General features: G+C 34.7%; 1 protein-coding gene across 1 annotated transcript; it reads right to left on the reverse strand.

Moving 5' to 3' along the window:
- Positions 1-245: 245 nt before the first annotated feature.
- On the reverse strand, positions 246-14,805 carry zgc:136472. The gene is given in 11 exon segments (NM_001040241.1): positions 246-420; positions 503-592; positions 2,685-2,866; positions 3,449-3,569; positions 6,347-6,544; positions 8,735-8,860; positions 8,944-9,051; positions 9,604-9,741; positions 11,321-11,454; positions 12,110-12,316; positions 14,576-14,805. Coding segments are annotated over 11 exon segments (1,533 nt in total). The 5' UTR covers positions 14,742-14,805; the 3' UTR covers positions 246-357.
- Positions 14,806-15,081: the final 276 nt, after the last annotated feature.

The following is a 15,081-nucleotide window of genomic DNA, read 5'->3' on the forward strand; positions in this document are numbered from 1 at the left end:
AAGCTTAGCCTCGGACAGCACTTTGGAGCAGTGGCTCCCTCTTGTGGACATGAGTGATGTGTGCAATTCATTCTTTCAACATTAGACGGAAGAATATCACATTGTGAACAGCAACAGTGGCTGACCAACCATACAGTGACCAATGCATCTTATTTTGGAGAACTTAAGTTGTAAATATTGAAACAACCTGCTGCACTCAAGATTGCTCAAACTGGAAACATCTATACAAAGTCGACTTAGTGTTGTACTTTTTGTAAGTGCTTTACTGTCAATATTTTCATTTCTGTGTAATACAACTTTCAGTTATTATTAAAGTGACACATTTACATTTCAAACAAATTAACAGCAAACACCACATTAGAGTTCCTCTTTCTGTGCAGCTTTCTGGTCTTCTAGATATTTCTTTCTCCGCTGCTCCTCCTGCAACACACACACACACACACAGAGGACTGTGAGTCTGCACAGTGATAATGTATGTATTATATAATCTAATGGGAGATACCTTGGCTTTCTCTGTCTTGGCTTTTTCAATTTCTATTTTCATGAATGTTACTATAGGCTTCAGCTTCCTCTTGCCAGAATAGGGTATCACCTGGAAAATAGGTTTAGTATGATTATTTCAAAATACAACACAATTTATTAACCTTTGTGTCAAAAAAACAAAAACAAAAAAACAGCCTTTCTGCAAGGTCTCAAAAAGTCTTAAGATGTCTTAAATCTCAAAATCTAATTGTTAGGGCCTTACAAAGTCTTACATTTACTGAAATATTGTGTTGTAGGTCTTTAATCTTCTTTAAACAGGTCTTAATTTTCCTTTGTTTAAGTATTGCTACCAAATTTGGCCAAAACCCAAACAATCACCAACAATCATCTCAATAAAACTTTAACTTTTTAATTTAAAAAAGTAATTTTTAACTTTATTTATCATAATGATTTAATTTTTTTTCCTTACAATAATATTTGTTTAAAGGTTCTCTATGTATTTTCTGCTGAGGACGCTGACCTGGACAGATTGCTGTGCATATATTTAGTTTATTTTAAAACGTTTAAAACATTTGTTCATTTTTATTTTATTTTAAAGGAAGTTTATGGTGTAAAAAAAGTGTATGGATGCAACTAGAGCTTGCTTGTTTTTACACAATGTTTAAAATATTTTGCTAAAAAATTTAAATGTAAAATATTTAAATTGTTTATTATTAAAGTATTATTGTATTATTTAATAATATATATTTTGTTTGATAGGGCAAATAAAAATATTTTCCATCTGGGCCATTTGAAAAATGCTTAAGCCGTTAACCCTTAATGGGTCTAAAATTCCATTCATAATGGTCTTAAAAAGTCTTAAATTTAACTTGGTGAAACCTGCAGAAACCCTGAATAAAATCACTTTAAAGTGGACAAAAAGGTCTGTCACAAAACATCATAAAAAATATATTATAATCTTTATTTCAACTTTAACTGACACAATTTTTTTCTCCAGCATCGGTTCTAATTATAATTATTATATATTTTTTTATTTTAAATATATACTTTATTGCACAGACAGGTCAAATATAAAACACACAACAGAAAAACAACACTTCAAACTAGAACTATCGAACATTACGTACAAACACACACACACACACACACACACACACACACACACAAACAAACCGCTCGGTAGAAATGACAAATCTATACAGACCCTTTTAAATGTATAAAAAATAAACAAATGAAATTAAATATAAAAGTATATAGTCCATAAATATAAGGGGGGAAAAAGAGAGAGGAAATGACACAATCTACATTGTAAAAAGCGCTATATAAATAAACATGAATTTAATTGAAATAAAGAATAAAGACAAGTTTACCCCTGACAAACTCAGTCAGAATCTAATGAGGTCAAAAAAAGTTTGAATGGGGGTCCAAGTTTGATAGAATTTGTCAGTAGAGCCCTGAATGAAATCCTTCACCTTTTCTAGAAAAAGAAATCACGTAAGATCTATTAACCTGCTATTGAAAGGGGAAGGTGTTGGACACTTCCAAAGAAGCAAAATGTATCTTCTCGCAACCGGTAAAGCAAATGCAATAACCTCAGATTGTTGTTTTGAGAGAAGAGATGTTAATTCTAATTCTAATTATTAAACATTCATTACTTTATTTTAATGCTTTAAATGCTGGTTTGTTTATAAAATGTCAGTTTAATATGCAGCAGGTGCTCACTGTCAGTGGCCGCAATCCTCTGTTAGGAAATGTTTTTTAAGATATGAAATGACTCAAGCATCACATATTTAAAGGTTTGTCAGTGAAAACCCCTCTTAACTCAAGCTATGTCTAAAATCTACCAGACCAACAACAAAAAAATCTACTTTTGTGAGGTGAAAACAAAAACAGTGTTCAGAATCTTCTGCACTTCATCAAAATCAAGCGCACTCTGTACAACAACAAATAATAGATGTAAAAGTGCAATCAAGTGTAATGTCTAAATGTATTTAATGAGGCTGAATTATTAAATTTTCAATACATGCCTAAGCCAACATGTCTGCAGTTGTTATGAGGCAAAATTATATATAAAAAAAACTGAAAATTAAGCACAAATAATAACACAACAACATGGCTGGCAATCATCATCACTGTTTTCACATTGAAATAGTATTCTGAATATGATGATGATATTTTTCTAACAAAAGCAGACTACTTACTCTCTCTGAATAAAGCGCTGGAAATAATTTGATGGATGGATATTTCTCTCCCAGATGAAGGTGTATGTCATTGGCAGTAATGTCAATTTTGGCGACGACGACACCTTGAATTTGACTGAAGTGATCAGCAAGCTCCTCCCACAGTGGAAACAGAGCACGACATTCACTGTTCCATGGTGCGTCTATTGAAATAATGAGCATACAGAGATTTCTACATACAGTTGAAGTCACAATTATTAAGCATCGACCTGTAAATTTATTTTTTAATTCTTTTAAGTTTTTTACCTAACTTTTATTAAATATTGAAATTAATTTATGTTGACAGTAGATAATGTTTTACTAGATATTTTTTAAGATACTAGTATTCAGCTTAAAGTGACATTTAAAGGCTTAACTAGGTTAAATAGGCAAGTTAGGCTAATTAGGCAAGTCATTGTATAGCGATTAAAAATATAGCTTAATGGAGCTAATAATATTGACCTTAAAATGTTTAAAAAAAAATGTGAACTGCTTTTATTCTAACCGAAATACAACAATTAAGACTTTCTTCAGAAGAAAAAATATAGGAAATACTGTAAAAAAATCCTTGCTCTGTTAAACATCATTTTGGAAATATTTAAAAACACAGTAGGGCTAATCATTTTGACTTCATTTGTATGATCAAAACGCACAGTTACAGCTCTTTACTCGTATCGTGTACCTACAAGCTAACTGAAGGAAAACAATACTGTTATATACATCAAGATGGAGCTTAATGTACCTACAGAACAACACAATCACGTTGTTGTTATGATTGAAGGCCACTTTTTCAAAGTTCATCCCAACCAGTTCTTTAACTGGCTGCGTGTCCCAGTTTGCAGGAACTGGTTCACTTTGCATCTTAGGCTGTAACACACAAAAAGAGAGACTGTGTCAAGCATTATTAGAAAGTTAAGCTTTATTGTCATTGTGTGGAACAAAAATGTCGTGTCTTGCAGGACCACAGTGCCACAAAAATAAACAATCATAAATATGAAAACAACACTGCAAATTAGAGCTATGAACAAAAGGAGAAAAGAAATCCAGAAAAATCACATTTTAGGATTATTTATTATGGTGAAAAAAGTATTTGGTCAATAACAAAATTTTGTCTTAATACTTTGTTATATACCCTTTGTTGGCAACTTGTCGTGTTTAGAGGAGAGAGAATGCTGAGTTGCATCCAAAGAACACAATACTCACTGCAAATAAAGCATGGGGATGAAAACATCATGCTTTGGGGCTGTTTTTCTGCAAAGGGAACAGGAGCCTCATGTACAAAGACTTGCGTTGAAATCATACTAAAACATGTGCGTACGCAGTAAAAATTCAGATGTATAATACAGTGTGTACGCCGAATTACACGTATATTCTCTTTGCACTGAGCGCAACATGCACGAGCGCAAAACCCCTCCCTGCCTCCTCCCCCGTATGAATATGCTAATGACTCTACTTTGGCAACACCCAAGGAAAAAGCCATGGCAAAAGCAAGCAAAAAGAGAAACTTTAAACAGAATGTGAATAGGAGGTGCTGCTTTTGGAGGTAGACCGAAAAAAAACGGGTGTTATTTGCAAGTTTGTTCTCCGGAATTGATAACAAAAGAAGAGAATAGAGTGGGAGAGTTTAGCTGACGCGGGTAACACAGTTGGGTCTAAACATCGCACTGAGTGGATTAAAAAAAGAAATAGTGTGATGTAAAGGTGTGAAAATTTGTAGTGTCCTTGACAGCGTGAGTGGCGTAGCTCGTTAAACGTATGGCAACATGTTTTGACATGTCAAGCATGAACTCGCTTCGAATCCAGCGTCTGATGAACTCATTCTTCTTTTTCCCCCGCTACATATCAGATTCATCACGAGGAAGACAAGTAAGAATCATTAATAAGTGTGTGCATCATATATTATTTGCACGTTTATTGAATGGAAATGTTTCTGATTCACGTATGCAAATTCATCTTCAGATGGCGCCTTTATAGAAATGGGTGTGCAGTAGATCGCTCTGATTACATTGGGCAAACCGGAGACCGCTGCAAGTTGCACTTTAATGTTTGGCTGGTCAACTGCATGGTATGGAAACCTTGTATAACCGCTAGACATGCGGACGAACCGCAAAGACACTTTGTTTGTAGTGTGCAATTAATCACAACTGCCTCTAGGAATCGCCAATGGAAATAAAACAAACACACACAAGAAATGTGCGTATGCCTGGCATGAAGTTGGCGTGGACCAGCGCACATTCCCACGTTTATTTCATCGTTAGTAAATATAAGCGTGAGCGTGAAATCTGGCGTACGCAGCGTTAATACATGAGGGCCCAGGACAACTGATCTGTGTAAAGGAAAGATCGAATGGGGCCATGTATTTGAGATTTTGAGTGAAAACCTTCTTCCATCAGCAAGGGCATTGCAGATGAAACATGGCTGGGTCTTTCAACATGACAATGATCCCAAACACACTGCCCGAGCAATGAAGAAGTGGTTTCGTAAGAAGCATTACAAGGTCCCGGAGAAGCCAAGCCAGTCTCCAGGTCTCAACCCCGCAGAAAATCTTAGGAGGGAGTTGAAAGTCGATGTTGCCCAACGACATCTTCAAAACATCACTACTCTAGAGGGCCAAAATACCAGCAACAGTGTGTGAAAACCTTTTATACTCATAAAGAGTTCAAACAGATGTCATTAATACAGGAGGACAGAGGAGCCTCTTAAAGAAGTTGCAGGTCTGTGAGAGCCAGAAATTCTGCTTGTTATTGACCAAATACTTATTTTACCAATTATTTCATCACAAATCCTACAATGGGATTTTCTGGATTTGTTTTCTTATTTTGTCTCTCATTGTTGAGATATGTCTATGATGAAAACTACAGCTCTCTCTCATCTTTTTAAGTGGGAGAACTTGCACAATTGGTGACTGACTAAATACTTTTTTGCCCCACTGTACATAACATACTGGAGCAGTAATCTAACTATAGACCATTTCAGTGTGATCATGTCATTGGCCCATAAACATTTCCTGTTTGTTATCAAACTATTTTATTTACTGTAATAAGAAGCAATTCAGTATTAATGTTAAAACAGCTATCACAACATTATCAATATGTGGCTCTTTTTGCATTATCGGAAGCTAGAGAAATGAAAATTGTAAAATAGAAAATATGTTGTGACCATTGTTTTTGTTTACATCCCCCAAAGTGGTCTATAGTAACTACTAACTATATATACACAAGTGCTTTTACATAAGGCAGAACAAAGCAAAAGGTTTTTAAGGTAAACACTGTTTTTCTTATTGAGTCCTTGTAAGATGGAGCAAGTTAAGAGTCCGGTGCCTTAAGAGAGAAGAGTGTTTCTACAGGTGGTTTGTCAAACCCACTCACCTGTGTGAAGCACACTCAGAAGTGCTTAATGTTTTTTTTTTTTGTTGTGTTTTATACATTTAATATACATTTGTATACAAATGCTCAATAACATAAATATCTAATAATGGATGTGCACCCAACGGTGTGGAAACTGCATTTTCATGTCGGAAACAACCAAAGACAGCTCAGGAATGTTTCCGGTGTCTTGTTAAATCTACTCTCAGAAGGTAAAAGGAGGACCCAACCTCTTACAAGCCAGATAAAGTGTTTATTAGGTGATGAAAGTATACTCACCTTAACTTTCCCATCCAGATAATTGAGACAGAACTCCATCAGAGTGTGTGTGTCAAACTGATCAGATGGCAGCTGGTATTGAAGGTTGTTGGATAAATTGACCATACGGACCTGAGGAGCCTCCTCTGACCTCACATGGAAATACTCCATCATACGGCCATTGCGTAGCTCACTCACATCGATCAGCACAAACAGAACCTAAAGAGAGAGATTCCAGTCACTATCTGCCTTGGTTTTGACTTATTAGTGAAGGTCCTGAAATATCATTAAAAACATCCTCATTAGGGAAAAAATAACATTATTTATTTAACCCTTGATTGGCCCACAGTGTCAGGGCGACCATGATGGATGTTTCCTATTTTTAAAAATATGTTTCCTTCATCTCAGGGACATAACACTCTCCAGCTTGTCCTAACCAAATAAAAAAAAAAAAAAAAAAAACTAGACTTGGTTGTTTTAAAGGAGTGTAAAAAATCACTATTTAGGTTTCTTGGAAAATGAATGGGAGAAGTGACAGAGAACATTATTATATAAATTGGCAAAAAATTAATAAATCTGGAAAATGTACATAATAAATGGTCTAATACTAAAGCACAAAATCAACATGGAGTGTGTCTAGGCATGGGCCGGCATAAGATTCTGACGGTATGATAACCTTGGATAAAAAAAATCACGCTTTCACGGTATTGTGCTCACTGCTCTAAAATCTGTTCTTTTTAAATGTCTGGGTAAAAAAACAAAACAAAAAAATCCCCTTTGAAAACAGTATATTTAATTTAGAGAAAGATTTAGAATATTTTGGAGCAGTAAACATGTCAGGCTAAATAATTCAAACAAATCATTGACTTCTGCTGTCTTAATTAGTTTCAAAAACACAGATTTCTTTACAAGTTAAAACAGCATGTTTGGAGATTTTTTCTGCTGAAGATACTGCTGTCCTAAAAAAAAGATATATATATATATAGAAATAAAAAATGTTACACATGGCTTAGGAACGGTATTACAGAAAATTTTGGCGGTTTTAAAACCTTGATTTTTCCAAACTGCGGTATACATTGAAAATGGTTATCGCTCCATGCCTAGTGTCAAACACACACACGTATAATCTTTTTTTTTACCTTTTGGGAAATTAATTATGTAATAAATTATATAATAAATAATGAAAATCCTGAAGCATACATTCAGTTTTAATTACCAAAAATAATATGTATGTTTAGTTTACTAAGGCTGCATTTACACTGCAGATCTTTTTTAATGACTGGCTTACAACATCTTTAATCTAATTGTCTGTATTCACACTGCACATGGCAAAGGCGCAATCAGCAGGACAAAAAAAAAAAAGCGCGGGCACTGACTGACAGCTGATAATAAAAGCGCAATCTTTTCTCTTTCCTGTATTTAATCTGTTCGCAGTGTTTCGTTTTATAAAAATTCTTTTGACAGGTTGTTTTACTATAGTTTATGACAGAAAAGTTCTCATTTGGCCATCTTCTTTTAATTTAGGCCTCTTTAAACCAGCAGGCATTTTCCATGATCTGATTTATGCATGTGATATTTGCAATAGTTTTATATTAGTTTATATTGGTTACGTGGTGGATATTGCACTTTCTCGCTCTCGTTACATGCATAAAAACTTGTGCTGCATGACAATATAAAAAGCTTTTCTAGTCCTCGTGTCTGAGATTTAAGGTTAGGAATTCTGATTTGAAATGAAAGCATTGACAGGTGAAAATCTGATCTACCTGCTTACACTGCAGACACGAGGACACAGATCCGATTCATATCGGATAAATTTTCCCATATGAACAAAGCCTGAATCTGATTTCAGATCCATGTGATTTTTCCTGCTTGCATGTACATGGGCTATATCCCATCTGTGCCACATGGGAGAAAAAAAAAATCGGAATTGAGTCACTTGAACCATACAGTGTACATGCAGCCTGTGTTAAATAAACATTTACAAGAAACCCATTTTTGTATATATTATTTGTAATTTCAGATACAAAAAAAAATATTTTTGTCTCTCCATGTTCTGGTTCTGTTACATTGGCTATAAAACATCTTTCAGCACTGACAGAAAAAGCATGCGTCTTGCTCCAAGTGATTTTACTTTTGCTGTTATTATTTTGCTCATTCATTTGTACTAAATATTTAGGATGCACTAAACGTTATTCATTATTTGTTAACTCTGTTATGCTGATATTTCAGTGAATTTCTCAATCACATTTTCAAAACAATAGTCTAGACATGCCATGTGCTGTCTGCTTTGAGGTTTGCATATTGAGTTTCTCACTATCAAAATAGTGAGAAACTCTGTTTAAAGTGTCTAATGTTGATGTCTAAATGTAAGACATCAACATTATCATTTCATATCTAAATGATACTGACCTTCCCTCTGAATCTTTCCGCCGTGGTTTTATAAGCGTTATAGATCTCCTCAAATCCTCCTTCAGTCTTACTAATAAACAGAAGCAAATGATTCAGTATCACCGAGTTCAGGATCTTAGATGCTGTCTGTGAGGAAGAACAAAAACAAAAGAAAGCAGCTTGTTCATTTTGCCATTACATGTCAAATTACCAACTAAATACAAAATTACCACGCCATTGTACTCGGTCACAAGTTCCATCTCATACAGTCTGATAAAATGAACGAGGTCTGTCTTCACCGTGCTGCTCTCCATCTCAAACTGCTGGTCAAGTTTAGACTAAGGAAAGCAATATGAATGAATGAGACACAATTCAATAATATACTGTCCACATAAAGCACCTCACTGTTTTCTGGTACATTACGGTCCCGTGAAGTGCTTTGAAATGTGCATTTTTATTCCTTGTTTGACAATCTTAACTGAAACATGAAGAGGTGTGGCATAAAGTAGCTCCTCCTCTTTAAAAAACAAAACTGCCAATAGAGTTTTGTTTCATCACCGCTCTGCCAGTGAGAGAGATTGAGCTCAAGCGCATTAAATGTGAAGCAGCTTGAAGGGGGTGGGGCATGTCAGATTGACAAAGCATTTGATTGGTCATGATTTGATCAAAATGAAATATGAGCTGACGTGAATAAAATCGCTGCTCCACTTAGGCTGAAGTGACAAACTACAAGCTTTACATGTTTATATCACTTTCATATTTTTTTAAACATGAATGTTGTCACTGTGTTGATGCACAATAGCTTATAGATATTCTAAAAACTAAGAATACTGAATTCAAAAATACTAAAATCTAAAAATTATTTCATGGGACCTTTAAAGAGAGCTGACCTTTCTGATGAGGAGAACAGAGTCTCTGCTGATCTCAAACTTGCTGAAAACTTCATGATGTCTCGTTACTCCAAACGGCAGATCGGCAACGTCTGCTGCAGTTTCGTAAAACACTTTCACTGCGCCTTCCTCAAGATCCTGTGACGCAGAAACACTGATGAACTTTGTTAGAAGCAGTACAAAAAACATATTTAGTTATGGGCTATAATAAGTCATTAGTAGGCTCACACGGAATCAGCGTGCGCAGAAATGCGCAGATTTCCACAGATTTTGGCCTATCATTGAGTCCATTTATTTACCATCATATTATTTTCTTGTGTAAATGTGTGTAAACTTATATTTATTCATTTTTAAATTAATTTCCATAAAATTATTGACTAATATGAAATTGTTCATTGTATTTATTTACAATACACTTTGTATTTAATATTTTCTGTCTTGTTGTAGATATATTATATGAAACTACTTGCTTTGTTTACCAAATAAGTGGCTCTAATTAGATATGCATTGTAAACATAAATAAAAGGTAAAAAGGTATTATTTGGATTATTTCATCAGTTAAGTTCTTAGTTTTGATACTTTCAAAATCATTCCTCATTTTTTACATAATTTTCCGCAGCGATAGCAAAAAATGTCTGCAGATTCTGCATAGCCCTGATCATCAGCCCTTTGTTTTGAACTCACCACACCTTAGTAAAGATATTTTGAGGTTTTAAAAGGTTTTAGTTTTAGATTGATTCATAAAAGAATCAGATTGTCAAAATATGCATAAAGATATTGTCATAATTTAATTTAATATAATATAATTCATGAATAGAGCTCAAATTCCAGTACAGCTTACACATGTTGATATGTTGTGTACATTTGCTGATTTTACCCCTACTAGTTTTTTTCGGATGGTTTGCTCCGCCTTTACTGGATTGTTTTAAGTTATATTACGAGATACGAAAGTCAAAGAAAGGAGGGTGCAACAGTTTTTTGACCGCAATTTATTGTTATACTGCATGAGAATTCATAAACATTATAATTGGAACGAAACCCGAGTCAATCTAGTGCCTGACTGATTTCCTGAAAATTCTGATAGTACAGATGTTTTAAACTGGCTCTTTCGAAACAATTCACATACCATTAGTAAAGACTTACAAATTCTTTAAAACATCTTTAGTTTTGACTGATCAACCCTTTATTTAAATTTGATTTAACTTTCTTTAAATTTTTATAAAATTTGCCAACTATTTGTTAAGTCAATTTAATGTACTAAACATCATGTTATGGCTGATTCCTCAATGAGTCATTTATTACAACTGATTGATTTGATACATTTTCATAAATTTAGCGAGTCACTTGTAAAGTAATTTTAATACGCTAAAATATCTTTTACTTCTGATTCATAAAGGATTCAGTTATAGATTTTATAGAACTTTTCATCAGTATCACAAAACATACAACTAAACCATGAATAAAATGTTTCATTTAAAGTTTTTGAGTTTTAAAAATAATATGGTGAAATTAATAAAAAAATAATTAGCACAAGTATTTAACAATGTTTTTTTTTTTTTTTTTTACGATTATCCATTTTCCTGACAAAAACTAAACAATAAACTATAGGACATATGTAAACTCCTATGAGAGATGACTCAAATTATTCTGATTATTCTATTGTGTGCTACTAAATAAAATAACAAAACAGATGAACTAAAACAAGTTCCCAGTTAACCTTAAATAATCCAAGCACCACAAGTTCCTCTCTGCGCAAGAAGTTCTCCAGCTGTGTGACATTACTGATGATGTCAGCACTCGGCCCTGCTCTTCTTTTAAGCCACGTCAGGATGGAGGCGGAGCTTTTAAGAACTGGGGGAGGAGTTACACAAAAACAATAATAATAATAATAATGCATTTTATTTAAAGGCGCCTTACATGACACTCAAGGTCACCGTACAGGACAGCTGGAACAATCAGTTCAAATAAAAACACAATAAAAGTCAATAGAATACAATACAAACTTTAAAAATGCAGTCGGGTTAAAGAGAGTAAGCTGTTCTAAACAGATGTGTTTTGAGTTTGAATTTAAATTGAGAAAGAGAGTCTAAATTACAGAGCTCAGCAGGGAGTGAATTCCAAAACTGAGGAGCAGAGTGGCTAAAAGATCTGCTCCCCATGGTGACAAGGCGGACAGAGGGAACAGTGAGGTGAATGGAAGAAGAAGACCTGAGTGTTCGAGAAGGTGTGGCGATATGAACAAGATTAGCAAGGTATGGAGGAGCGAGATTGTGGATGGCTTTAAAAGTGAGAAGAAGTATTTTATAATTAATTCTAAAAAAGATGGGAAGCCAGTGAAGCTGTTGTAGAGTGGGTGTGATGTGACAGATAGAGGGAGTTTTTGCGATAATACGGGCTGCAGAGTTTTGTACCAGTTGTAATTCATGAAGAGTTTTTAAAAAATAATGCATGCTCGTATTCACAACAAGTATTTTTTTGTCTAATAAATAAGATATTTCAATCTCACCAGGACAGTACACTGGGTTATTCTTGTCTCCAGACAGGTAGAGTCGTATTGATGGTAGTGTTGTGATGTTCAGGGATTCAGCAAGCTCTTTTTCCTTCTTTACATCCACTCCTCCGAGCTTTACATCAGAATCTGCTTCCTTCAGAGCTCCGGCTGCCTCTCTAAACTCCAGGATCGAGCCCAGAGACTGGCCAGACAGAGGAGCATCTACAGCAGGTTAAGAAATTAACAGCATCAAAGAGTCTTACTGAGATAATTGCTCATGTTTTATCATGATATTGACTTAAGCTTGAAATAAAAGTTACTTTAACAGGGGTAGCCTTTAAAGAAGACTCCATATTTTTGTGTATTTATACAGAAACGTTCAGAGAAACCAAATGTTTATAAGCAATTAAGTCAAAAAGGAGCTTTACCATGAGATTTAATTAGTAGGGAATCAGTAGTATAATTGCAGATAATTTGACATTGCAGCCTGCCATTATCAATGTATTCAAACAAACATCTATACATGAAAAGGGCTCTGGAATCAATCATGTGAAGCTTAGTTTGTTAATTTATTAGTTCATTCATTCATTTTCCTTCAGCTTAGTTCCTTATTCAGTGGAATGAACCGCCAACTATTCCAGCATATGTTTTACAGAGCGGATAACCTTTCATCCAGTCCTGGGATTTAGTTTGTTAATTCATTTTTTATATAGTAGTTACATAGTTTTTATAAGAAGTTTTTGTTTTAACTTTAGTTTAGCTAGCTAATTTTATGAAACGGAGTCTTAATGTAAAGTGTTAATGAACTATATCAGGGGTGCCCAAACTCTGTCCTGGAGGGCCCGTGTCCTGCAAGGTTTAGTTTCAACCCCAATCCAACACAACTGGGCTAACTAATCAAGCTCTTACTAGCCTTTCTAGAAACATCCTTGCAGGTGTGTGCTATAATAACCCTGCTTAAAAAAAACAGCATATGCTAGTATGCTACTCTTGCTGGTTTCAAAGCTGGTTTTGCTGATCTCGATGCTGGTCTTACTAGTCCAGCACTGAGGCCAGCAAAACCAGCATTAAAAGCAGCATCAAAACATTCCTTACCAGCATATGCTGTTTTTTTTACAGCAGGGAACACCACTATAAAATACTACAGAGCAATTCCATGCAAATGTCAATTTTGCCATGAAAAAAATTACATTTTTACCAAAATAGCGAAACCCTTACACATAAAATTTAGAAATGAAGTATTTTACAGTAGGCTACTCAAAAATGTCTCTGTCAATGTTTTCAAACTATTATATTTGATTTAGCAAAGTCACACAAGTGGCAATTTCACATCTATAACAAAGCTTTTTCCTCATAAATGCAAAAATGGCAAATAAAATAAAATTAACAATGTTTGTTCTATAGTAAGCCGACTCTTAACTTTTTGATAAGCTTTATTTTCGTTTGGGTTGTGCAGTTTAATTTTCAGAATTTAATTCACAAACTTTATTGTCACACCCATAATGCATGTTAATTTTCCTCATTCATTCATTTTCTTGTCGACTTAGTCCCTTTATTATTCTGGGGTCGCCACAGCGGAATGAACCGGCAACTTATCCAGCACGTTTTTACGCAGCGGATGCCCTTCCAGCCGCAACCAATCCATGGGAAATAATTTTCCTCATTTAAAATATAAAACATTTTCACAGATCGATATTTTTCTGATCCCAGAACTCTGTGGTAAGTAGTTTTGCAAAATATAAACAACTGATTCAATATAATGTTAACGTATACTTTCTATGGGAATTCATATTTTGAGTTTTTACTGCAAACGTCACATCCATAACGTTGGAATTGCATTACAATCAGAATATCCTTAAAATGCATAGTGAAGATTAATGATAATTATTCACAACATTTTGAACTGTCCTCGATAGTGTTCATTATCGTTCAAATACGTTCATTAGATATCATGTTCATTATTGTTTGTTTTAACTTTACCACTTGTGTGCAGCATACACTGTAGAAAAAAGCTGCAAGTTTCCTCTGCGCTATAAATTCTCACCATTAATTTTTTACAAGTCCCATGTGTGCCTTCTAGTCTTCTAATCTGTCTTCTTTACACACTTATGTGTCTTCATTAGTAAGTAAAAAGTCAATCAGCAGCAGATGTTTACATCCAAAGCAACACAATCCCTCTCTGTTTAAGTCATTTGCTCAAAGGCTCAGTGGTGATAACTCATCGTTCATTTCTTGAGGAGATCGAAAAAGAAACTTCCCAATTACAAGGCCTGAGATAACAGGCACCATCTTTCACGTGAAGTGCCTTCATTTAAAGAGATTATCTTTGAAATACATGATAGAAACTCTGGGAAACAAAACATGCAGTAAACTAAAGCTAGCGTTAATGTTTTTACTCCGAGTTGTTCGCCTCATTGTTTTATCACATAATGGAGCAGGATTTATGACAAGAGAGCCATAAAAACACACACATATACTCACAGAAGTGCACCAGGAGCTGCTCGTGTTGTTTAAGAGCTCGGTGGAAATTGCTTTTTGTCAGCACCAACACATCTTTGTCCTCGACGATTGAATTTGATTGACTCTCGGCCAGAGTTTGGTGTAAAAATAAACACACAATTAAACGCAACGTAACGTCCACCTTCATACTGCCTGCAGGAGCTGAAACTGACTGACCTTTGATTGCGTGAAGAGTAGCTAAAGGTGTGTGTGTGTGTGTGTGTGTCTACGTAATGATATCAGTGTGTACTTTGGCAAATGAATAGTTTACAGCCAATAATGAAAGAGCTGGAGAAGTCTGACGGCGACTTAAAACAGTATTTTTGTCCTTTGTGCACAAATCTCTGATCAGCGATATCTCCTTCATAGAAGGATTTTTTAAAGGGATAGTTCACACAAAATTGATAATTCTGTCATCGTTTACTTTTCATTGACCTCCAAATCTTCTTTCTGTGCACAAAAATATATAAACTCTGAGTAAATAGCCT

The sequence above is a fragment of the Danio rerio genome, chromosome 1, assembly GCF_049306965.1.
Source record: "Danio rerio strain Tuebingen ecotype United States chromosome 1, GRCz12tu, whole genome shotgun sequence".
NCBI classification, from domain to species: Eukaryota; Metazoa; Chordata; class Actinopteri; order Cypriniformes; family Danionidae; genus Danio; species Danio rerio.